The sequence below is a fragment of the Stegostoma tigrinum genome, chromosome 7 (assembly GCF_030684315.1).
Source record: "Stegostoma tigrinum isolate sSteTig4 chromosome 7, sSteTig4.hap1, whole genome shotgun sequence".
Classification (NCBI taxonomy): domain Eukaryota; kingdom Metazoa; phylum Chordata; class Chondrichthyes; order Orectolobiformes; family Stegostomatidae; genus Stegostoma; species Stegostoma tigrinum.
Window position 1 is genome coordinate 91,729,851 of NC_081360.1, and position 25,220 is coordinate 91,755,070.

At 42.3% G+C, this 25,220-nt stretch overlaps 1 protein-coding gene across 3 annotated transcripts in view; it reads left to right on the forward strand.

Moving 5' to 3' along the window:
* The window catches only part of LOC125454282 (contactin-associated protein-like 5), an 821,154-nt gene that overhangs the window by 671,526 nt on the left and 124,408 nt on the right, over positions 1-25,220 (forward strand). For all 3 annotated transcript variants that reach the window (XM_059647522.1, XM_059647523.1, XM_059647524.1), the window contains one exon: positions 22,326-22,419. In XM_059647522.1, coding sequence (XP_059503505.1) covers positions 22,326-22,419 — 94 coding nt within the window. The remainder of the gene's footprint in view (positions 1-22,325; positions 22,420-25,220) is intronic.

Here is a 25,220-nt window from a genome sequence, read left to right on the forward strand (position 1 = left end):
GCAAGGCTGGATAAATTTTTGACCAGTGAAGGAATGGTGAGTGGGCGTGTAAGTGGAGCTGAGTCTCAAAAAGATCAGCCATGATCTTATTAAATGGTGGGCCAGATGGCCTACTCCTGCTCCTATTTCTTATGTTCTTATACCAACAGGTTGATTGTTATACGTACACCAACAGGTTATAGAGTGAAAGGATAGATTAAGAAATTTAAAATCCGAAAAAGTTAGCTGGACTCAATAGCCTTTTGGGGTCAGTGTTGATGAGGTTTAGATATCTACCTTAATGATGTTTCTGTACTTCTGAAGATGATAGCCGTGGGATTCAATTCTTCTTAAAATCTCCGTCTTTGGCTCATGGAGAGTCAAAATAGCCGGCAAGGCTGTTGCAAGTTGCCTAGAAAAGTGCAATGGTCCACAAATCAGTGTTACTTCTTTAGGATCCCATGGTCTGTAGCGAAACCCAGTGTTTTAACACATAAATGGCTCCCTGGCTTGTCAGAGATAATAGGAGCTGCAGATGCTGGAGAATCCAAGGTAACAAAGTGTAGAGCTGGATGATCACAGCAGGCCAAACAGCATCTTAGGAGCAGGAAAGTTGATGTTTTGGGCTTAGACCCTTCCGAATTGTCAGCTTTCCTGCTCCTAAGATGCTGCTTGGCCTGCTGTGTTCGTCCAGCTCCACACTTTGTTATCCCTGGCTTGTCACATGACTCTCCTTCTCCGACAGCCCAGAAATACAAATACGACTATAGCTAATTTATTTCAGTTGTAAAATGATTAAGTTATAGCTGTGGTCCCTTCTCTTGGCCAGAGGTCCTTGTTGGAAGAGATTACATCTAACGCTGGAGCCCCTCCAGTTGAGCTTGGATGTCCTTTGAGTGGGAACAGCTATGTAATTAATTCACATTTGTTTGAGTAAATTATGCACCACAGAAAAGAAATACACATGTTGTCAAAGTGTTTTAGCTTGCACTCTGGACAATTTACCAGTAAAGGGAAAACATTTTGATTTGATTTTGTGTCGTTGCATGTACCCACGTACAGTGAAAAGCTTTGTTTTGCAAGCAGTACGTGCAATACAGGCAAGTTATACTGAAAAGTACTGATGGATTGGGCACTCACTGTGCACTGGATGTGAAGTGAATAAATGCTGAATGTGTTGGTTTGTGTGTCAATGAAGTGGGATGCTCTGTTTGAGATGGTGTCAAGCCTCTGGGCATTTATTTGGCAGTTCACATTTATTTTAATACAGCAGGCTATCCCCAAAGTAGGCTCCATAAGCATTTTGTAAGATCCCCATCACCTGGAACAAATTCTACTCCAGAAATGGGACTTGAGTCCACAAATTTCTGAGGCTAAGGCGAGGGTGAGGCAATTAGCTGATTTTGGTTACTTTTCTTTTAAGTACACATTGATATACAACTGTTAATGTCATTAAATATCAAGTATATATGGTTAAGTCATCTTTGCTTGAAGACAGTTATTGCTTGGCACTTGTATAGTGCAAAAAATATTTGCAACTTAAAATAACCCAAGCCTGGATATTATCAAGCTCCTGCTGCATATGGACATGGACAGAGTATCTGAAGAGTTACAGATGGTGCTGAGCAAATATTAGCAAACAATCCTAGTTCTGACCATATGCTGGAAGGAAGATCATTGATAAAGCGTGCCGAGAATTGTTGGGTCTCGGACACAGCCCTTGGGAACTCCTGCAATAATGTCCTGAGACTGAAATAAGTGATTTCCAACATACATTACATTATGGTAGGCATGACACTAACTAGTGAAGAGCTTTTCCTCAATGCCTATTGACTCCTGATTGGCCAAGCCACATTATTACCATACTCAGTTTTATGCAGCCTTGATGTCAAGGGCAGTCACCTTCCCTCATCACTGGAGTTATGCTCTTTAGCCCAGATTGGATCAAGGTTATCATGTGAGTAGGAATTGAGTTGTCCTGGTGGAATGTAAACTGAGCATCAGTAAATTATCAGTAAGTATTGGTTGATAGCACTATCAACAACCCCTTCCATTACTTTGCTGATCATGGAAAGTACACCAATAACATTTTATATTAGACAGCCTTTGTGGACAGAGGATATATGGACAATTTTCAACATTGCCAGATAGATACCAGTGATGCATTAGAACAGGTTGAGGTAGAACATGGCTAGTTCTGGGGCAGGAGGCTTCAGTCCTATTGCCAGAATATTCTGAGGACCCAAAGCCTTCAGCTATTGATTGACTCATGGAATGAGTCACATTTGTTGGAGACCAACAACAGAGATGCAATCCTTAAAAGCAGGCTTTTGGCTGAATGCAGATACAAATGTTTTACACTGATATGCTGGGAATTAGTTATATATTGAGCTTTCTCTTCCTCATAATAGTTGTTTAAATGCCCAGCATTATTTACAAATGAGACACATCATATTTAATATTTCTTGGAGCACTTATATTTTAAAAGGTTGTGAACAAAACTGATTTATTTCAGCTTTAGTGGAAGTATCTGAAGTGATTTCTTTGAAAGCAGTCTTTCAAAGGTCAGTTTAGATTTTGGCGGGTGTTTTTTTATTTAACCAGGGCTTCTGAGAAACCGCATGACTGGTATTAAGTGCTTGTTCGAACAAACCCTTGCCGAGTACGTTCAAATAGTGACTGGATGGAGAATGCTTTAGTATCTGTAATTAGTTGGGGAACAAGAAGACTGTAAAGAAGAACTGCCCAGCTGATGTCTCTTATTTCTGACAATAACCTTCTTGTTGAGTTCTCTGCGTGTGTATTCGTATGTGTCTGTGTGGGTGTGTGTCTGTGTGTGTGTTTTTTTTTGCATTATATAGAGGGATAGCTGTCTATACTTCCATTTTATATGTGTAGGTTAGTTACATCCTAATTGAATATTTTCATTCTGATAATGAACTAATTATTTTTGTATTTCTTAAGAAATCTAGTTGAAAGATCTTGTTATCTAAAACCCGAAATTGACAAAATATTTAATTGACCATCTCAGTAACTGGGAAGAATTCTTTTAATGTAATGACTCAAGAATGAGTGGGATAGTGTCATGGTGCACTATTCCAGCCTCAGTCTGAAAAATTATCTGCACATATAACTGTCAGGATGTTACTTTACTAGACTGTGGGATAGCTCCTGCAATTTTTGCACAAATGTTTAGATAATGCGAAGGAGGACTTTGTTCTGCTGACAAATGCTGTTGTCATTTCTGGTGCCTAGATTGTCATCTGTCTAGTTTTATTTCTTCTCTGAGACTTTATAACATCTATTTTTCTCTTATTTTTCCTGTCGTCTTGCCGATGTCCAATGTCTATTCATATCCAAGCAGAGATTGTGCTGGTTGGCATATTTTATAAGCTTGACATTATCATTAGTGGGTGAGATCATTGTAGTAGGAACCTTGAAGAACTGAGCTGATAAGCCCGAGTTTGAGAAACATGAATGCACGTCTAGATTTATTTGTAGGTGCTTGTGAGAGCTTAGTCCTGGTAGATTGCCTGCTCATGCCGCATCTCAGGTAGGTCTGCACAGGAGGCAAAAATGCACCACACTTCTAAGAAAAAAAATCACAATGGACATGTTAGAATATTGATGCTGAGCAGTGGTTCAACTGGTAAGGAAAAGAGCAGACTGACTCAGTGTTTAAGAAATAACACCTTCAAACCTAACTCCCAAGACATCAATATGTTCAATGGATCCCAGTAAAACAGCCCCAGCCGTCGGTCTTTATAAATACTGTGGACACTTAAACAAAAGCCTCCTTCAGCTTTGTATCTTAATAAGACAATTAACATATTATTAATGCTTTTCAAGTAATCATTCTCTTTATTTTCAGAACGAGGGCCAAATGCAGTCAACTGGGACTGGATTGCTTTAGCATATCTGGTCGGCATGGACAGGTTGGACTGAAGGGTTGGCTTCCATGCTGTACAGCTCTGTGACTCTATGATAATTAATGGCGATTAGACAGTCATCACTAGACTCGCTTTCAATTTCAGAGTTAAAGTGAATTCAAATTTCTTCATCTGTTATGGTGGGATTTGAGCTCATGACCGGGATTTTGGATTATTAGACCAGTAACATTATATCAGTATCCCACCACCGTCACATGCTTCTAAAGTGTAGAATATCTACAATACATTCCTGCTCACCTTTTTTTCATTCCTAAGAGAAAACATTTTTTTTTCTTTGTTCATGTGACGTGAACATTGCTGGTCAGGCTAGCATTTATTGCCCATCCGTCATTGCCCAATCGGGCACATTACTGTGGGTCCAGAGAAACAGGTAGTCTAGACCAGATAAGGAAGGCCGATTACCCTTCCCTGAAGGCCATTAGTAAACTAGATTGGTTCTTTGGCAATCACTACATTATGCTGGCTTTAATTCCACATGTTTGCTGAACACAAACTTTCTACCTGCCACGGTGGTATCCTGTATTACAAGTCTGTAGTGACATTACCGCTATACCACCACCTCCTTACTCATCTTAAGGAGATGAGAGATCTACCTAATATTTGATAAAACAGCAGCCAGCTGGAATCTGAGACACATTTATAATTATGATTCTGGCAGCACTTCAGATACTTTGCTAAATTTACTGTTCTTTCAGCTGTTGAGGAAAAGCGATCCTGGCCTCAGCATAACCTTGATTACTTTATAGCCCAGAATGAGGAAAGGCAACAAACTACTGAAGAACGGCCTAGGCCCGAAAAGTCAGCTTTCCTGCTCCTGTGATGCTGCTTGGCTTGCCATGTTCATCCAGCTCTGCACACCTTGTTATCTCAAACGACATAGTTTGTCATGATGCTATCATGCAGGAACAGCAACTGCCACTAGATGGAGATGTATTCCTTTGTCATGGCTTGTCCAAAGGGTTCGCATACAATATTCTGTATTACTCTGTATCGTATTGCTCCTAGGTTTGAATTCATCACAGACAGACTTTAAGAAGTCTACTTACACGAGTGTGAATATAATCAGCCCAGTTTCTTATGACTGGTCAAGAGTACAACAAAGTCATACAAAGTCGAGTAAAATTCCAAAACAAAATGGCAACAATTTGACCACCTCTGTTCATGCGTATTTAGAAAATAGAACACTTGCAAATGAGAAGTATGAGCATGGACGTTGCTGGAACAACAATGACAAGAAATTGCATTGTTAGAGGGACAGTGATGGCTACAATTTTCATCGCTAGACTATTAAAACCAGAGGCCCAAATAACATTCTCGGGATCGGGTTCGAATCCTGCCACGACAGACAATGGAATTTGAATTCAATAAATATCAGGAATTAAGAGTCTAATGACGGCTGTGAATTGATTGTTGAGGGAAAAGTCCATCTTGTACACTAATGTCCTTTAGGGAAGTAAACTGACATCCTTGCATGATCTCACCTACATGTGACTCCAGGCCCACAGCAATGTGGTTTGACTCTCAATTTCCCTCTGGACAATTAGGGATGGGCAGTAAATGCTGCCTAGGCAGCGATGCCCTCATGCTGCTAATGAATTAAAAAAAATCTTCAGTGCACGAAAACATTTCAGAGGCTTTGCATAACATGATATTTGACACCTGAGCCATTTAGAGACATTTAGACACCAGGATCTAAACTTTGATTATACAGGTAGGTTTTGAGGACCTATTGAAAGGTGATGAGGTGAAGGGAGTCAGAGTTTTAAGGAGGGAATTCCAGACTTAGAACCAGCCATCAGGCAGTGGAACAAAAGAATTTGAGCCTAGACCGAAGTGGGATTTCCTTTGCAATTGCCCACATTCAGCTTACTTGGGTGCACGGCAAGCTAAAAGTGGGGTTTGAATTTTCCTAATCTTCGTGCCTAATTTTCATGTTGTATTCAACAACAATACCATGTACTATAGAGCTCATTTAACATAATGAAAGCCCTAAAGGACTTCACAGCAACAGTATCAAATTAATTTTGACACCTGGCAATATAGGGTGAATTTAAGCCAAATGTGAGAATGCTTAATAAAGAGATTTTAATGAGTGCCTTAAAGAAGATAAAGGAGTGGAGAGAGGGAGAGCTGTGGCTGAGGAGTGTGCAAAGCTTGGGTCCTGTGTAGATAGAAGCACACATGCCATTGGAATAGAGACTACAAATAAAATGCTCAAGAGCATAGCTGTAGATGAATGGATCCATCTTGAAAAAAAAATAGGCCTGACTGGGGTCTTGGAAGGATATGAAAACAAGGATGAAGATTGTAAAATAGATATATTGCTTGACCTGGGGCTAATGTAGGCCAATGGCTATAGAGATGATAGGTGAATCAGACTTGATAATATGAGGAAGAACACAGATAGCAAATTCTTGAATGACGTCAAGTTTATCAAGAGTAGAACATGGGACAGTGGCAATGAGAACATTGCAAAAGGCAAGTTTGAAAGTAACAAAGCTAAGGTTGAAGGTTTCAGCAGCAGAGGAACTGAAGCAGTTTGGTGTCAGGTGATCTTACAGAATTGGAAATAGCCTGTCATTATGATGGCTCAGATAAGTAGTCAGCAACTCACTTCAAGGTCAAGTAGGGCACAGAGACTGCAAGCAGTCCTATTAATTAATAGCAGAACAACAATTCACATTTAGTCAGGTAAGCAGGAGTGAGGATTTTAATCAACACATGCCCACCCACTTCAGTAGCACACTGATAAAAAGGCATACCTTGAAAGGGGTGAGGATAATTACGTGCACAAAATGTTTACTAACATTACTATCTGAGAAAAACTGCAACTAAAACTTGTCCAGTTTTCTGTGGAGAACGTTTGACTAATTTACACTTGGGAATCATACATCGAGTCATAGACCCTTCAATCCAATCAGTTCATGCCAACCATAATCTCAAACTAAACTAGTCCCACCTGCCTGCACTTGGCCCACATTCCTACAATTTTTATTCATGTACTTATCTAAATGTCTTTTAAACATTGTAACTGTACCCGCTTCCACCACTTCCTCTGGAAATACATTGCACACAAGAGTCATAGACCCTTCAATCCAATCAGTTCATGCCAACCATAATCTCAAACTAAACTAGTCCCACCTGCCTGCACTTGGCCCACATTCCTACAAACAATTTTTATTCATGTACTTATCTAAATGTCTTTTAAACATTGTAACTGTACCCGCTTCCACCACTTCCTCTGGAAATACATTGCACACAAGAGTCATTCCCTGTGTAAAAAAATTGTTCCCAAGTCTTTTATAAATCTTTCTCCTTTTACCTTAAAAATATGCCCCTGAGTCTTGAAATCCCCAACCTAGAGAAAAGACACCTTATCTGTACCCCTCATGATTTTACTAACCTCTATAAGGTGACCCTCAACCTTCAGCACTCCAGTGAAAAAAGTTCCTGTTTATTCAGCCTCTCCTTACAACTCAAAACCTCCATTCCCAACAACATCCTGGTAATCTCTTCTGAAACCTGTTCTGCTTAATAATATATTTCCGTTAACAGGGACCAGGACTGGATGGGGTACTCCCCAGTGCCATTTCTGAAGAAGGGTCTAGGTTCAAAACGCCAGCCTTCCTGCTCCTCTGGTGACGCTTGGCCTGCTGTGTTCATTCACTCTACACCTTCTTATCTCAAATTCTCCAGCATCTGTAGTTCCTGCTATCGCCTCCAACATCGCTGTCTGTTGTTTGCCATTAAGCCAATTTTGTATCCAGTTCGAAAGCTCACCCTGAATGCCATGTGATCTCACCTTATAAAATAGCCTACCAAGTAGAACCTTGTCAAAGGCTTTACTAAAGTTCATGTAAATGATGTCAACTACTTTGCCCTCATGAATCAGGTTGGTTACTTCCACAAAAATCTCAATCAAATTTGTGATACACGATTTCCCTTGCACCAACCCATCTGACTATCCCTAATCATTCCTTTCCTCTCCAAGTGCACATAAATCCTAACTCTTTAGAATCATTTCCAACAACTTGCCCACCACCTAAGTCAGACTTGCAGGTCTGTAGTTCCCATGCTTCTCCTTACATGTCTCGGTCAACAAATCCACAATATTAGTCTCTCTGCAGTCATGCCACGCCTCATCCAGAGAAGATACAAATGTTTCTGCGAGGTGCCCACAATGTCCTCAGCAATTTCCCACAACATTCTGGGATATACTAGTTCGCACCCTGAAGATTTATCCACCTTTATATTTTCCAAGACTTTCAGCAATCCCTCTTCTGTAAAGACAGTTGTTTTCAAAAACAGTATTTACTTCTGGTTCTCTAGACTCCATTTTTTTATCCACATTAAAGCCTGATGTGAAATATTCATTAAATATCACTTCTGTGTCTTGAGGTTCAACACAAAGACAACCTTTTTGATCTTTATGGGGCAATTTTTGACATTTGATATTATGTTAAATATAAACTATATACCAATAGCATCAGATGTGTCAAATACACTGAAGCTTTCAAAAAGCAAATGTCAAGGTTTAGGGGAATGAATTAATAGGGAGATTAGTTTTCTGTGGATTGAAAAGATACAAATATTTAATGGGTGCTGTTGAAGGCTATCAGTCTGATTTCCTATCAGACTGATAGCCTTCAACAGCACCCATCAAATTAAACTGCATTAAACTGAAATGAATTTTAACAGATTTGGAAAGTGTTCTTTCAACCAGAGCACTTCAGATAATGCCACTTGATGTATCCTTATCGGGAGTGTGCCTCAGTTTGCAAGATGGTATTAAGAGGTCCTGCAACACTGCCTTCTCCGCCTCCTCACAGTATGTCATCCTGCTTTTTGTTAGTTGCTGTTACATTTCTGCCTGCTGTGGAGGTCCTGGGTCATTTTTGAGATAGATCTGAAAAATGTTCCTGAAAGCCATTAGCTAAAAGCTTCCCTGTGGCTTTGTCAGGCTAATGTCTAAATAATGAGAACAGTGACTCCAGTTTAATTGGCAAAGGTGCCGGTGCTGAGTACTTGCATTTCTCCTGACTTGACTTGCTATGTCCTGAGGGTATCTGGACTAATGACACTGCCTGCAGTCATCTGCACTGTACAACTTCCCACTGTTATAACGCTCTATATGCATCTGAATTTTGTCTGCACTTTTCCTCTGTCGAAATCTGAACAGCCTGGCTCACTGGAGTTGCTAGTCATCTGCTATTTCCACCATGCTTGTTGGAAGCATTTACTTTGATGGTGCTTGTTACAGAGACAACATACAGAGATGCTCCAGCTCTTTCAGAATTAATGATCATCAAAAGATATAAAGTAGCACTCACATAGCAAGAATGAGTGGCATCGAATGTCATATATTGTTTTACTCCGCAATAGTATTCCAAAAACATCAGCATCCTCCAGACAGATGAAGCAAAAGTGGTTCATGTGTTTGCTGAGATGACAGGTAGACTGAATTGATAAGCTTGGAGGTGGTAGCAGGAACTTATGAGAATATTTCTGTTTGTCACATTTAATAGATATGGACTGGTGGCACAGTGGCTCATAGCACCAGGGACGTGCGATTGATTCCAGCCTCAGGTGACTGTCTGCGTGGAGTTTGCAGGTTCTCCCTGCATCTGTGTGGGTTTCCTCTGGGTCCTCGAGTATTTTGTCCAGGTGCTCCAGTTTCCTCCCACTGTCTAAAGAGGTGCTGGTTAGGTGCATTGCAATGCCTAATTGCCTGTAGTATTCAGGGATATGCAGGCAAGGTGAATTAGTTATGGGAAAGGGTGGGTCTGGGTGGAATGGTCTTCAGAGGATTAGTGTAGACTTGATGGGTTGAATGGTCTTTTTCCAAACTGTGGAGATTCTATGATTTAATGGATATTTCTGTTCATGAATGACTGGAATTCATACAAGCATTTGAGTAACAAATACAGCGGAGGTAGTAAAACAGAGCTGCCCTGCTCAGCATAAATGTGAGAACTAATGTTTTGTCTTCTGAAGATGTTGTTGCCATTGAAAATTAGTGGGGATAATGATAGATCTTCACGGGACACCGAAGTTAACAGAGGAGACCGAGGAGAAGCCATTCTTTGGCTATGATTAAAACCTACCAACATACAATATGGGAGCAAAGGTTGACCATTCAGCTCCTCAAGACAGTTCTGTGATTCATCATGACAATGGTTGGCCTGTTCATTTTTAAATTTCACATTTTCATTTAATCCCAGTAACCCTCCATTACATTGCCTCACAAGAATCCTCCATCTTAAAAATATTCAATGACCTTGCCTCCACCCACTTCTGAGGCAGCATTCCAGAGTTGCACAACCCTCCAAGAGATGAAAATTTTCCTTATGTCTGTCCCAATTGACTGCAATAACTCAAGAAGCCCAACAGGAAAGAAACATCATTTATTGTTGATCACCAAAAATGGAGCCATTACAAATGGTTTATATAGGCTACTCCCAAACTGAGTTGCATCAGCTTTTGTGCTCCTGAGATGCTGCTTGGCCTGCTGTGTCATCCAGCTTCACACTTTATTATCTTCATTTCTGTATTCATCTAATTTTTCTTACGCCACACTGCCTTGTTCTGATCAAGCTGGCCTAATCTCAGACAACTGCCAAGGAAGGAATTGGTGACAAGGGAACAGATTTTGCACAGACAACCAAAAATAGCTTCAGTCTTCCCAACATTTAATTGCAGGAGATTTCAAATCATTAGGACAGAATGTCCAAAAACAGACTGATAACAGACTGAGTCAAGGTAGTTGACCTAGTGAGTTACTGAAAGGGCATGAAATGGCAGGGGCAGTTGTGTGAATGGTCTCAATCTTCAGTGACAAATATATCCATAAACTTCTTAATTGTGGAGCTGGAGGAACACAGCAGACCAGGCAGCATCAGAGGAACAGGAAAGCTGATGTTTCGGGTTGGGACCCTTCTTCAGAACTCCATTTTGTTTCTTTTACTTTTTAGGTTTTGGATTTATCCTCATTTAGCTTTCAGGTGGCAGCAGTACATCGTTCTACCATTCATGCATCCTTCAGACAAGGATTTCATTTCTGTATTCAGAGATAATGGGAACTGCAGATGCTGGAGAATCCAAGATAATAAAGTGTGAAGCTGGATGAACACAGCAGGCCAAGCAGCATCTCAGGAGCACAAAAGCTGATGTTTCGGGCCTAGACCCTTCATCAGAGAGGGGGATGGGGTGAGGGTTCTGGAATAAATAGGGAGAGAGGGGTTGGTGGACCGAAGATGGAGAGAAAAGAAGATAGGTGGAGAAGAGAGAATAGATGGGGAGGTCGGGAGGGGATAGGTCAGTCCAGGGAAGACAGACAGGTCAAGGAGGTGGGATGAGGTTAATAGGTAGGAAATGGAGGTGTGGCTTGGGGTGGGAGGAAGGGATGGGTGAGTGGAAGAACAGGTTAGGAAGGCAGAGACAGACTGGGCTGGTTTTGGGATGCAGTGGGGGGAGGCGAAGAGCTGGGCTGGTTGCGTGATGCAGTGGGTGGAGGGGACAAACTGGGCTTGTTTTGGGATGCGGTGGGGGAAGGGGAGATTTTGAAGCTGGTGAAGTCCATATTGATACCATTGGGCTGCAGGGTTCCCAAGCGGAATATGAGTTGCATCAGCTTTTGTGCTTCTGAGATGCTGCTTGGCCTGCTGTGTCATCCAGCTTCACACTTTATTATCTTCATTTCTGTATTCATCTAATTTTTCTTACGCCACACTGCCTTTTGTGATTCTTTCTGTATCATGATACATCACAAACATTCCATTTTGTTCACTTTTCCACACTCTCTCCCTTTACTTGCTTATAACCTGTCAATGAGAGTAGGTTCTGATAGTACTTTTCAGGTGCAACCAGATGTTGTGATGAATGACTAAATTAATGGTGATAAATGGCACATGGACTTATAGGAGTCATGGATTTTGAAGGCGTTGTCTAAGGAACCTTGGTGGATATCTGCAGTGTACATTGTGAACAGCACACTCTGCTGCTACTGACCATTGGTGGTGGAAGAAATTACTGTTTGAATACGGTGCCAGTCAAGTGGACTGTTTTTCCCTGGATGGCACCAAGCCTCTTTAGAGTTGATTGAACTGCCCCAATCCATGTAAGTGGGGAGCATTAGCTTTAACACAGTGTGGAGCTGGAGGAACACAGCAGGCCAGGCAGCGTCAGAGGACCAAGAAAGCTGATGTTTTGGGTCAGGTATATATTACATTCCTGATTTGTGCCAAGCTGGACAGACTTTCGGAAGTCTGGAAGTGGGTTTCTCACAGCAAGATTCCAAGCCTTTGACCTGCTAATCTGCTTCAGCTGGAGAATATTGTCAGGAAAAGGGGTGGAGATTATCATGCAGGCATGGAGCTCTTGGAAGGTCTTCTCAGTGGCTGTTGGAAAGGAATTGAGACCTATCTGAAATTGGATCTGAGATAAGTAATTGACAGGGAGAGACAGTCGAAGGATCCTCTGGGAGAGTTAAAGATGTACGTAATCTGCACTCTATCAAAGATACCATGTAAACCATAAGGAGTCGTAGAGTAATGGGTCATACAGCACGGGAACAAACCCTTGGGTCTAGGCCCGAAACATCAGCTTTTGTGCTCCTGAGACGCTGCTTGGCCTGCTGTGTTCATCCAGCTTCACACTTTGCTACCTCAGGTCCAACCAGTCTGTGTCAATCATGTTCCCTGTACTTGGCCCATATCCTTCCCAACATTCTCTATTCATGTATTTATCCAAATGTCTTTTAAATATTGCCACTGTACCTGCTTCCACCACTTCCTCTGGCAATTCATTCTACATACAAATGACTCTCTGTGTAAAGAAGTTGTCCCTCATTTCCTTCTAAAAACTTTCTCCCTTTACATTAAAAATTTGTCCCTTAGCGTTGAACTCCTCCACCCGAGAGAAAGGCTCTTGATATTCATCTTATCCATGCCCTTCATGATTTTATAAACCTCTAGAAGGCCACTGCTCAACCACCTGCATTTTACCGAAAAATGCCCCAGCCTATCCAGCCTATTTTAATAACTCAAACCCGATTTGTAGCACATCCTGATAAATCACTTCTGAATCCTCTCCAATTTAATAATATCCTTCCTGTAGCAGGGTGACTAGAACTGCACACAATACTCCAGAAAAGGCCTGACCAATGTCCTGTACAGCCTCAACATGATGTCCCAACTCCTATTTTTTCTTCTATTTATTTGTAGGATGTGGGTGTCCCTGGATGGCCAGAATTTTTTGCCCATCCCTAATTGCCCTTGAGAAGGTGGCGGTGAGCTACCTTTCTGAGCCACTGTTGTCCTCCAGCTGTGAGTTTACCCACAAAGCTATTTGGGAGGGAATTCCAGGATTTTGACCCAGTGACACTGAAGGAATGGCAATATATTTCCAAGTCAGGATGGTGAGTGGCTTGGAGGGGAACTTGGAGGTTGTGATGTTCCCATGAATCTGCTGCCTTTGTCATTCTCGATAGAAGTGGAAGTGGGTTTGGACGGTGCTGTGTGAGGATCTCCAGTGAGTTTCTGCAGTGTAGCTTGTAGATAGTACACACTGCTGTTACTGAGCATCGGTGGTGGATGGAGTGGATATAATGCAAATCATGTGGACTGATTTGTCCTGGATGGTATCAAGCTTCTTGAGTGTTGTTTGAAGCTACACGCATCCAGGCAAGTGGGGAGTATTCCATCACACTGCTGACTTGTGCCTTGTACACGATAGACAGGTTTTGAGGACTCAGGAGGTGAGTTACTCACCATAGTTTTCCTAGCTTCTGGCCTGCTCTTGTAGCCATAGAAATCATAGAATCCCTACAGTGTGGAAACAGGCCCTTCGGCCCAACAAATCCTCACCGACACTCACAGCATCTCACCCAGACCTATAACGCATAACCCACCTAATCTACACATCCCTGAACACTACGGGCAATCTAGCATGGCCAACCCACTTAACCTGCACATCTTTGGACTGTAGGAGGAAACTGGAGTGCTCAGAGGAAACCCACGCAGATGCGGGGAGATCACGCAAACTCCACACAGTGTCACCTGAAGGTGGAATCGAACACGGTTCTCTGGCACCATGAGGCACCAGTGCTAACCTCTGTGCCACCATACCACCCCAAGCAAAGTGTTGAAGTTGTGGCTAGAATCCTACAGACGTGACCAGAGTGGGGATTGAACCCATGACCTTGACATTATTAGCACCACACTCTAACCACCTGAGTTAACTGACTTCTCTGATGAAGGGTCTAGGCCCGAAACGTCAGCTTTTGTGCTCCTGAGATGCTGCTTGGCCTGCTGTGTTCATCCAGCCTCACATTTTATTATCTTGGAGCTTTTGTGCTCCTGAGATGCTGCTTGGTCTGTTGTGTTCATCCAGCCTCACATTTTATTAACCGACTTCTATTCTGTTTACGTGGTGAGTCAAGTTGAGTTTCTGGTCAATGACAACCCCCAGGATGTTGATATAACACCATTGAATGTCAAGGAATGGTGGTTAGATTGTCTCTTATTGGTGATGGTCATAGCCTGGCATTTGTGTGTCGCTTGACACGTCAGCCCAAACCTAGGTATTGGCTAGATCTTGTTGCTTTTGAACAGGGACTGCTTCAGTATCTGAAGAATCACGCATAGTGCTGAACATTATACAATCATTGGCAAACATCCCTACTTCTGATCTTACAATAAAGCAGCTGAAGATGGTTGGGCCTAGGACATTACCTTGAGGAACTCCTGCAGAGATGTCCTAGAGCTGAGATGATTGACTTCCAACAGCTACGACCATCTTCCGATGGGCTGGGTATGACTCCAACCACCGAGACTTTGACCCCCGATGACCATTGATTCCAGTTTTGCTAGGGCTCTTTGATGCCACACTCGGTCAAATTCAGCCTCAACATCAAGTGCTGTCACTTTCACCTCATCTCTGGAATTCAGCTCTTTTGTCCATGTTTGAACAAAGGCTGTAATGAGGTTAAGAGCTGAGTGGTCCTGGCGGAACCCAAACTGGGCGTCACTGATCAGGTTATTGCTGAGCAGGTGCTGCTTGACAGCACTGTTGATGACACCATCCATCACTTTATTGATGGTCAAGAGTAGACTGAGGGGTCAGTAATTGGCCGGGTTGGATTTGTCTTGCTTTTTGTGTACAGAACATACTTGGGGCAATTTTCCACATTGTCGGTGTTATGTAGATATCAGTGTTGTAACTGTACTGGAACAGCTTGGCTAGGGGGAGCAGCAAGGTCTGGAGCACAAGTCTTCAGTGCTGTTGCAGGAATGTTGTCAGGGCTTTTGCAGTATCCAGCATCTCCAATCGTTTCTTGATATCACATGGAGTGAATGGAATTGGCTGAAGACTGATTTCGATAATGCTCATGACCACTGGTGGACATCATACTGGATCACCCACTCAGCACTTCTGGCTGAAACTTGCTGTGGATGCTCCAGCCTTATCTTTTATACTGATGTGCTGGGCTCTTCCATCATTGAGGATGGGGATATTTGTGGACCCTCCTCCTCCAGTGAGTTGTTGAATTGTCCACCACCATTTGTGGCTGGATGAGGCAGCACTGCAGAACTGAGATTTGACTCATTAGTTGTGGGATCACTTAGCCCTGTCTGTCATTTGTTGTTTTCATTGTTTGGTGTGCAAATAGTCCTGTTTAGTGGCTTCACCAGGTTGATACCTCATCTTCGGATATGGCTGGGGCTGCTCCTGGAATGCTGTCGTGCAGTCTTCATCGAACCAGGGTTGCTTCCCTGGCTTGATGGGAAAGGTTGGGTAGGGGCTATGTCGGACCATGAGGTTACAGATTGTGTTGGAGTACAGCTCTGCTGATGTTGATGGCCCACAGTGCCGAATGGATGCTCAGTTTTGAGTTGCACTATCTGTGTGCAGCCGGTCCCATTTAGCATGGTGATAGTGCCACACAACACAATGGAGGTCATTCTCAATGCGAAGGCAAGACTTTGTCTGCACAAGGGCTGCGCGATGGTCACTCTTACCAATTCTGTGATGGACAGATACAACTGCAGCTGGCAGATTAGTAAGGATGAGGTCAAATATGTTTTTCCCTCTTGTTGGCTCCCACACCATCTGCCGCAGACCCAGTGTAACAGCTATGGCCTTGAGGACCCGACCAGCTTGATCAGCATTACTGCTGCCGAGCCGCTCTTGGTGGCGCACACTGAAATCCCCCAACCAGAGTACATTATGTGCCCTTGTCATTCTCAGTGCTTCCTCTAAGTGTTGTTCAACGTGAAAGAGTACGGATTTATCAGCTGAGGGAGGACGGTATGTGGTAATCAACAGGCGGTTTCCTTACCCATATTTAACCCTCTACAGAAACAGGGGAGGGGAAGGGGATTCTGAAATAAATAGGGAGAGAGGAGAAGGTGGGTAGAAGAAAGATAAATAGGTGGAGAGGAGACAGGCAGGTCAAGAGGTGGAGGTGGAGCCAGTAAATGTGAGCATGGGTGGGGAGTTAGCGGGGAGATAGGTCAGTCCAGGGAGGACGGACAGGTCAAGGGGGTGGGATGAGGCTTATAGGTAGGCGATGGGGGTGGGGCTTGTGGTGGTGCTGGAGGGGAGTGTGGAGTGGACTGGGGAGTCTTGGAGAGAGTGGTTCCTCTGGAAGGCAGATAAGGGTGGGGAGGGAAAAAATGTCTTTGCTGGTGGGGTCGGATTGCATTTGATGGAAGTGTCGGAGGATGTTGGATCAGGAGGTTGGTGGGATTGTACATGAGGACAAGGGGGATTCTGTTTTGGTTGTTATTGTGGGGAGGGGGTGTAAAGAATGAGTTGTGGGAAATGCGGGAGACACGGTCGAGGGCATTCTCGACCACTGAGGGGTGGGGTCGGAATTGCGGCCCTTGAAAAACGAGGACATCTGAGATGTTCGGGAGTGGAATGCCTCATCCTGGAGCAGATGCAGCGGAGGCGAAGGAATTGGAAACAGGGGATGGCATTTTTGCGGGATGGTGGGAGGAGGTGTACTCTAGGTAGCTGTGTGAGTTAGTAGACTCAAAATGGATATCGGTTTCCAGGTGATTGCCAGAGATGCAAACGGAGAGGTCCAGGAAGGAGGTATCAGAGATGGTATCGGAGATTCTGTCCCCTTCCCCAACCGCATCCCTGAACCAGCCCAGCTTGTCCCCACCTCCCTGACCTGTCCTTCCTCTCACCTATTCCCTCCTCCCACCTCAAGCCCCGCGCCCATCTCCTACCTACTAACCTCACCCCGCCCCCTTGACCTGTCCATCCTCCCCGGACTGACCTATCCTCTCCCTAACTCCCCACCTACACTCACCTTTACTGGCTCCACCTCTGCCTCTTTGACCTGTCTGTCTCCTCTCCACTTATCTTCTCCTTTATCCATCTTCCATCTGCCTCCCCCTCTCTCCCTATTTATTTCAGAATCCCCTTCCCCTCCCCCATTTCTGAAGAAGGGTCTAGGCCTGAAACGTCACCTTGCTTTCTCCTCTGATGCTGCTCAGCCTGCTGCGTTCATCCAACTCTACACCTTGTTATCTCAGATTCTCCAGCATCTGCAGGTTCTACAATCGCTGGACCCAGTACTGATCCCTGTGGAACACCGCTGGTCACAGGCATCTGGTCTGAACAACAAACTTCCACCATAACTCTAGGTCTCGTGCCATCATGTCAATTTTGTATCCAATTTTCAAGCTCACCCTGAATGCCATGTGATCTAACTTTACTGTTAGTCTTCCATATGGAACCTTGTCAAAGGCTTTACTAAATTTCAAGTAAACAATGTTTACTGCTTGTCCTCATCAATGTTTTGTGTTACTTCCTTAAGAAACTCAATTAAGTTTGTGAGACATAATTTCCCTCACAAAACCAATCTGACTATCCCCACTCAGTCCTTGCCTCTCCATATGCATAAGTCCTACCTTTTAGAATTACTTCCAACAACAACTTACCCTCCACCTATTTCATACTCTCAAGTCTGTAGTTACCAGGCTTCTCCTGATAGCCTTTCTTAAATAAAGGCACATTAGCCACCCTCCAGTCTAGATATGTGCCTAGAATTCTCCAAGTGAGATATTCATTCCCAGCTTCCCCATTTCGAACAATGTACCTGAAGTGCATTGGATGGCAAGGTTGAGTGAAGGAAAACAGGCAAGACAGACCTTATTAGGGATCTTCTAGCACACTGGTAGTGTCCCTATGCCTGAAGGAGGCGACCAAGTTTCAAGTCACATCTGTGTAATAACATTGCTGAACAGGTTCGTTAGAAAAATGGGTTAATAAAATATACAGACAAACCTCATTGGAATGGATACTGTAACTTACAAAATGTTGGTCTTCACCTTTTATTTATGTGTAGTGACAGCAGGATCTAAATATTTATGGACTCGTCAGGTCTGTTTTATTGAACAGTCATCCTGACACTTTTCACACTTGACAGGCAGCTGGCTGCATAACTTGAAAGAAGTAACTATGTTATAATGGCCAGCAGATACTGCACAATGACTTATTCAGAAAGAAACACTGAAACACTCTTAATTATTGGCATTGCATCCCATTAGTTTCTTGACTCAACTTTTGGCAGGAAAAAGATGGAAACTTTCAGGGAATTTTGGTGAAAATTTATTCAGGAAAAATTCCATGACTAACACATCGGTAGAACCAGTCAACAGATATATTTTGTTTTACATAATCTTAAGGATTAAAATGTAATCTGTTGTGAAATGTGTTTGCAATATTTTGCCTTCAACAAATTGCCTGTTGGTCCATCCAGTTTCTTCTTGATTGCACCTTTATGGATAACCAATTAACAGGTTGGCATGGACTCCTGTCTGGGAGACTTAAACCCAGCTGTTAATCTTTTGGAAATAATTGTTATATTAAAATAGCACAGGCAGAGGAATTATGCAAAGATCTTTAAGTAGTGTTTTAATATTAGTGAGGAAATTAAACCAAGCTAGTGCTACAACAAATGTTCTCATAGGTAAATGCTACAATGAGTGGCAACAGTGTACATTTTCTGCCACTCCCTGAAACTATAAACGATCTCATACATAGAAGATTGTAGGGATCTCCGATTTATGAATGTCTGATTTACGAAAGTTCGTGCTTATAAACCCCATACAGGGTTGTAACTTAAATTCCTGTCAGCAAATGTTTCCTCTCCTTATAAGTGGCTATTTTATATCACTCTGCATTGTTTTCTGACTTCTGTGCAAATCAACTTGCGAATGAGGACTCCGGAACAGAATCTGTTCTCAAGATGATGATGACCCATATAGAAAAACAAGTTACCTGTTTCTTACCAGTCCAAAGATAAAATTAAAGTGATTGCTTCTCAAATTTTCCTGTATGCTTGTAATCATCAGGAGAACCTTAAGGTTGTGAAAAATATAATATATAAAAAGACCCTGAGCTTCCTGCTGCTTGCCATTTCAACATACCACCATGTTCCCTAGCCAACATCCCTGTCTAGTGGTTACTACAGAGCTGCAGAGAAGTTCAGCGCAAGCTGGAAGAATAGCACCTCGTTTTCTGCTTGGGAACCATGCAACCTTCAGGACTGAATGCTGAGATCAATAATTTTAGGGCCTGAGCATCTTCTCCCATGTCCTTATCACAACCCTCAGGCACCAGGCCTTGTCATCACATCGGCTTTTACTATAGCCATTCCAATTAACAGCTATTAATTCTCCTAGGCTGACATTTACCTGCTCCTTTGTCTGCCCAGCTGGGTTTTTTTTTCCCGCTGTGTTCCATTCCCACTTATTGTTTCTTCTTTGCTCCTTCGCCACTCCATCTTCAGCACATGCACCAATTTTTTTTTCCAGCTACAAGAAGGGTCCCTGCACCCAAAATGTTAATTCTGCTTTCTCTACCCAGATGCTGCCAGCCCCGCTGAGTTTTCCACCAATTTCTGTTTTTGTTGATGTTGGTAAGGCTTTAAAGTGTCAGGAAGTGATTGCTATTTCTTCACAGCAAAACACAATTTACATATTAGCAGTTAATTTGTTTCCTATGACACTGTACTCAGAGACCATTTCCGAACAAACAGAAGCATTCAGGCCCAAGTATAAACTTGAGAATGAGATGAGGATAAATTTCTTCACCCAAAGCGTGGTTAGCCTGTGGCATTATCTACCACAGCAAGAGGTTGAAGCCAAACCATTGAATGTTTTCAAGAGGGAGTTAGCTAAAGTTCTTAGAGCTAAAGGGATCAGAGAGTCTAGGGAGAAAACAGGAACAGGGTACTGAGTTAGATGACGAACCGTCACTAAATTAACTGATGGAGCAGATTCGAAAGACTGAATAGCTTATTCCTCTCTGATTTCCTACATATCTGCATTAAGAACTGATCCATTTGTTTTACTGCATCTAATTGCAGTCTGACCTTCCCAGGGGATAGATTGAGGACTTTTTTGTCCATGGTGTACTGGAACTAGAGGGGTGAAGAAGCTCACTGAGTTGATTCTGGAGCTGAGACGGTTGACTTATGAGGAAATATTGAGTAGATTGGGACAATACTTATTGGAATTTAGAAGAATAAGGCAGGGGGTGTCTGACGGAAATGTAGAATTATGAGAGGAATAGGTAAGATAGAGACAGGGAGGTTGTTTCCGCTGGCGAGTGAAACTAAAACAAGGGGACATAGCCACCAAATAGAGGCAGCAGATTTTGGACTGACTTGTGGAGATATTTCTTCACCCAAAGGGTTGTGAACATTTCAATTCCCTGCCCAGTGAAGCAGCTGAGGATACCTCGTTGAATGTTTTAAGGCTAAGATAGATGGATTTTTGAAGAGGGAGGGAATTAAGGATTATGGTGACTGGACGGGTAAGTGGAGCTGATTCCACGAAAACTTCAGTCATGATCTTATTGAATGGTGGAGCAGGCTCGGCAGATCATTTTCCTGTTCCTATTTCTTATGTTCTTATGTGAAAGGGCGAATGGTGGGAGGGAGGGGTGAAGCAGTACTGGGCTTTCTATGCAGGGACAATAAACCAATATCAAAATATCTAAATAACCTCTGAATTCTGACCCCACGCTGTGCCAACAACAGGGGCACAATGTGACTTCGACTTGCAATGGCTGTGAGTGGCTTAGCAACTGATTGGCACGGCCCGGAGGCGAGAAACATTTCCAGCAGCTTATTTTCAGATGGCAGCCAATGACACTACTTGTTGTTGTCTGGAGCTGAACAGCAGAGGGTTTAAAGACCAAATCACTCGCTCATAAGGAACTTCAAACAAAATGCTCAAACGGCAGGAACTTTGTTCTGGCCTATGGCGCCCCTCATTTCAGTTTCTTTCCTGTTCAAGATTTACTTCAAATCAGCTGTCCCAATAAAAACATCTCCCCACTGCATACTATCACATCCCAAATCATGTGCTCTTCCTTTCCTTTGTTATTTGAATCAAGCTGATTGGATATGTTTTAACACACTTGTGGGGCAGGTGAGACTTGAACCCACATTCTCCTCAATTCTGTCTTTCTCTTGCCTGTTAACAAACTCTTTCAACAAGCCTGACCACTCTTGTCATTTATAACAAGTTCAGCCAGCTGAACCTCATAGAATATGAGTCCTTTGATTGGGACTGTTAATCTGGTCCAATCAGTGAGCCCTGGCTGATAGGTAAAAAGGGAGACATCAGTGATACTGACACTCTGGTAACTGACTCTGAATGAAACAGTGTGTGATGCTCAATTGCCTGCAAAGACAGGTGACTTGGCGATGGGATACTAGCTTCAGTGGAAATATTTCAAACAGCAGTCAGTTGGAGGTGTGCAAGTTGCTGGTTTTCTTCCTCACCCGACTTTGAAAATTGTAGAGCATCATGCAAGTATAAATACTGTCATCCCATTTGAAAATGCTCTTTTCAAAAGCACTCCCACCCTACCTTGTCCCCATGGGTGATTTAGAATCCAATTCTTTTGACCTCACAATGGAGTGTCAACCTAGTTTTCTGGACTAAGGTCTGTGAAGATAGACTTAGAATCTTCAAACATTCCATACAACTATTAACTTACAGTTCACAACTGAGCCTAATGGCATTTGTCCTGCACCCTTCTTGAAATCAGTCCAAAACCAGTTGACTCCCAGACCTGTATGGTTCAACTGTGTGAATATTTTCCAAATTTTTTATCCCAAATGACCTGATATTGCTACAGATTAACTATACCTAAAGTTGATTAAACTCAGAGAGAAATGGATAAACTGATGTCTTAATTTGAAAGGAAACCAAGAATGGAACTTGTGACAGTTTGTAAATGATTCCCCTTTCAAAACGTATCGTTTGAATGCATGAATTGACTAATGCTAAAGATGCGACATAAACTGAAAGTGTACAACAAGAATATGACATGACCTTTGGAATCTCTACCCTGTATTTACAGATTGATCAATTCACGATTGTGGAGTACACCCTCCCCTCAAATATGGATCTTGAATTCAACGCTGTTAGGTCTCTCACTCTAGGCAAGATTGTGGGTAAGCGAGCCAACGTTTCTCTTTACTTTGGTTACAGCATTGTATTTGATCTGGAATGCATTGTCATAAAGTATGATGGGTGCAGATTCAGTCACAATTTTCAAAAGAGAATGGAATAAGTATTTGCAAATGAGAACACCTCCAAGGTTATGAGTTGAGGAGCTAATTGGATAACTCTTCCAAAACGGTTTCACAAGCATAGTGGACTGATGTTCTCTTTCTGCTCTGTACTTTTCCATAATTTTCTATGCATACACCTGAGCTTACACCTGTGGACTCAGGTATGTTGGGAGATATTTATACTTCTTGTTGTCAGAAAATGAGGTTCACACTCATCTGGGTGAACAATATTAGGCTGTGTTGAAAATAACTATATAGAGTGAATGGTAAGTAAGTGTGCGTTACTTGGAGTTTCCCGAGATCAGATGCCATTAATGAAATGACTCCTTTTGCTCCTCCTCAGAAGCTATCCTTAGAGTAAAAGTACTATTTTTTAGTATTTTTACCCTGTACAGTGACAGATGCTCAAGCTTAGGTTAATTGTCCGTGAAAAGGAACATCTGACCCCAAAGGGCAGGGGAATGTTTAATGCATAGCAACAGTTATCTTGAATACCATACTTAAACTGGTGCTCTTTTATTCTGAGACTGGCCTTGGGTCTTTGACTCTGCCATGAGGGGAAACATCCTCTCAGCATTTACCCTGTCAAGCCCCTTAAGAATCTTATGTGTTTCACCGAAATGACCACTTGTTTATCAAAACTCCAATGAGTAGAGATCCAACTGGTTTTACCTCTGCTCATAAGACAATCCCTCCATTCTGTTGACCATCCAGGTGCACTTGCTCTGAACTGCCACCAATTAAATTGTATATTGAAAGTTGATACACTGTGATTAAACAAAGATGGAGCTGTAAGAAACACAGAAAACGCTAGAGAACTCAAGAGGCCTGGCAGCATCTTTGGAGAGAGAAATGCTTAATGTTTTGAGTCCTGTATAACTCTTCGTAAAAACAGTGTTTAAATTATTAAGAGAATCAGAAGTAGTTACTTTTGAATAAAAACAGAAAGGAATGTGGATGCTTAAATCAAAGACAAAAACAGAAATTGCTGGAAAAGCTTAGCAGGCCTGGCATCATTTGTGGTGAAAAATCTGAGTTAACATTTCAGCTTGAGTGACCCTTCCTCTGGATTGATGAAGGATCACTCGACACAAAACGTTTGAGTTTTTTTGAGGAAGTGACAAAGATGATTGATGAAAGTCGGCCAGGGAATATTGTCTACTTGGACTTTACTGATGCATTTGACAATGTCCCTCATGTTAGGCTGGTCCAGATGATTAATTTGCAAGGGATCCACAGTGAGGTGATAATTTGGATACAAAACTGGCTTGAGCACAGAAGTCAGAGGGTAGTTGTACTAGGGTGTTTTTCTGATTGGAAGCCCATGACCATCGTACACACTTAAACTAATTGCAAGGCACAATTAATTTAAAAAAAAACTGCTGAAGCTGTGTTTTCCAACATGTAAATTTGTTTTCTGCTGCCTTCAGTTGGACAAAAGTGTGTAAAATAAAATGAATGCCCCTCCTTTGTTTTTTTTTGCCCCTCTGTAAGAAAGACAGAATGAAATATTCAAAAAGCTGTTGGCTTTTCAGTTGAATAATTCCTCCACTTCTCATGGTGCAAAGATTTCTGCACATTTACCAAGCAAGTTCTAATACTTTATAGGAGATTGTCAGACTGGAGTGATTCATGAGTTTAGTTTATTCTGTCAGCAGATCTATTAGCATGGGATGTTAACATACAAATTAATTAATCATTGCGTATTTAACGGTGTGCACTGGCGAGTGGTGTGTTTGTGAGTATATGGGCAAGAAATAATTGACTGTCGCTAGCTCAGCGGTGAAGGGAATGAGGATTATCTTCAGTGAGGTTCTGGGCTAAGATATACAAATTCAAAGATATGGGCCAAGACAATTTGCTTGCAGTAGCTGGGCTGACCCTTTTGCATGGCAGAATTTTAACTTGCCACAGACAGGAACTTTTGATATTGATTGTTGATGTTGACTGATGTTGAAGATAAAGGTTGCTTTCATGGTCTCATGTCATCTCATGCTTCCTGTGGAGCTGGAAAAGAAAAATTAAAAAATAGATTTGCCATCTGAAAAAATGCAGGAGCTTTCTGAGTAATGAATTGCGTAGACATTGTTGTTATTTTAAATGTAGTTGTTCAGACTGATGGGTCAGTGCCAAACCCTTGGAAGGAACTGCCATCCAGCATTGCAGTGATGCAAATGATAGTCCATTTCTTGACCTTCTTAACTGCTCCATCATTGGTGCCATGCTTTCAACTGCTGAGACCAGAAAACCCTCAGAAGAAAAAACAGAAGTAAGCCATTTGGTCCATCAAATCTACTCTGCTATTCAATGAGATCATAACTGATCTGATGATCCTCAACTCCACTTTCTGCTTTTTTTGCATTTTTCTCCTTAGCCCTGGATTTCTTTCCTAATTAAAAATCTGTCTCTCTCAGCCTTGGGTATGCTTAATTACTCAGCCGCAACAATGTTTTGTGGTAAATAATTTCATGAATAACTATCCTATGAGAGAACTAATTCCTCCTCATCTCTGTCTTAAATGAGTGATTCCATAGTCTGACGTTGTGCCGTCTGGACTTCGACTCACGCACAAGATGAAACAACCTAGCTGTATCTACCCCGTCAAGTCCCCTTAGAATCTTAGATTTCCATTAAAATTGCCTCTCATCTTTCCAAACTTCAACAAATACAATAAGACTGTA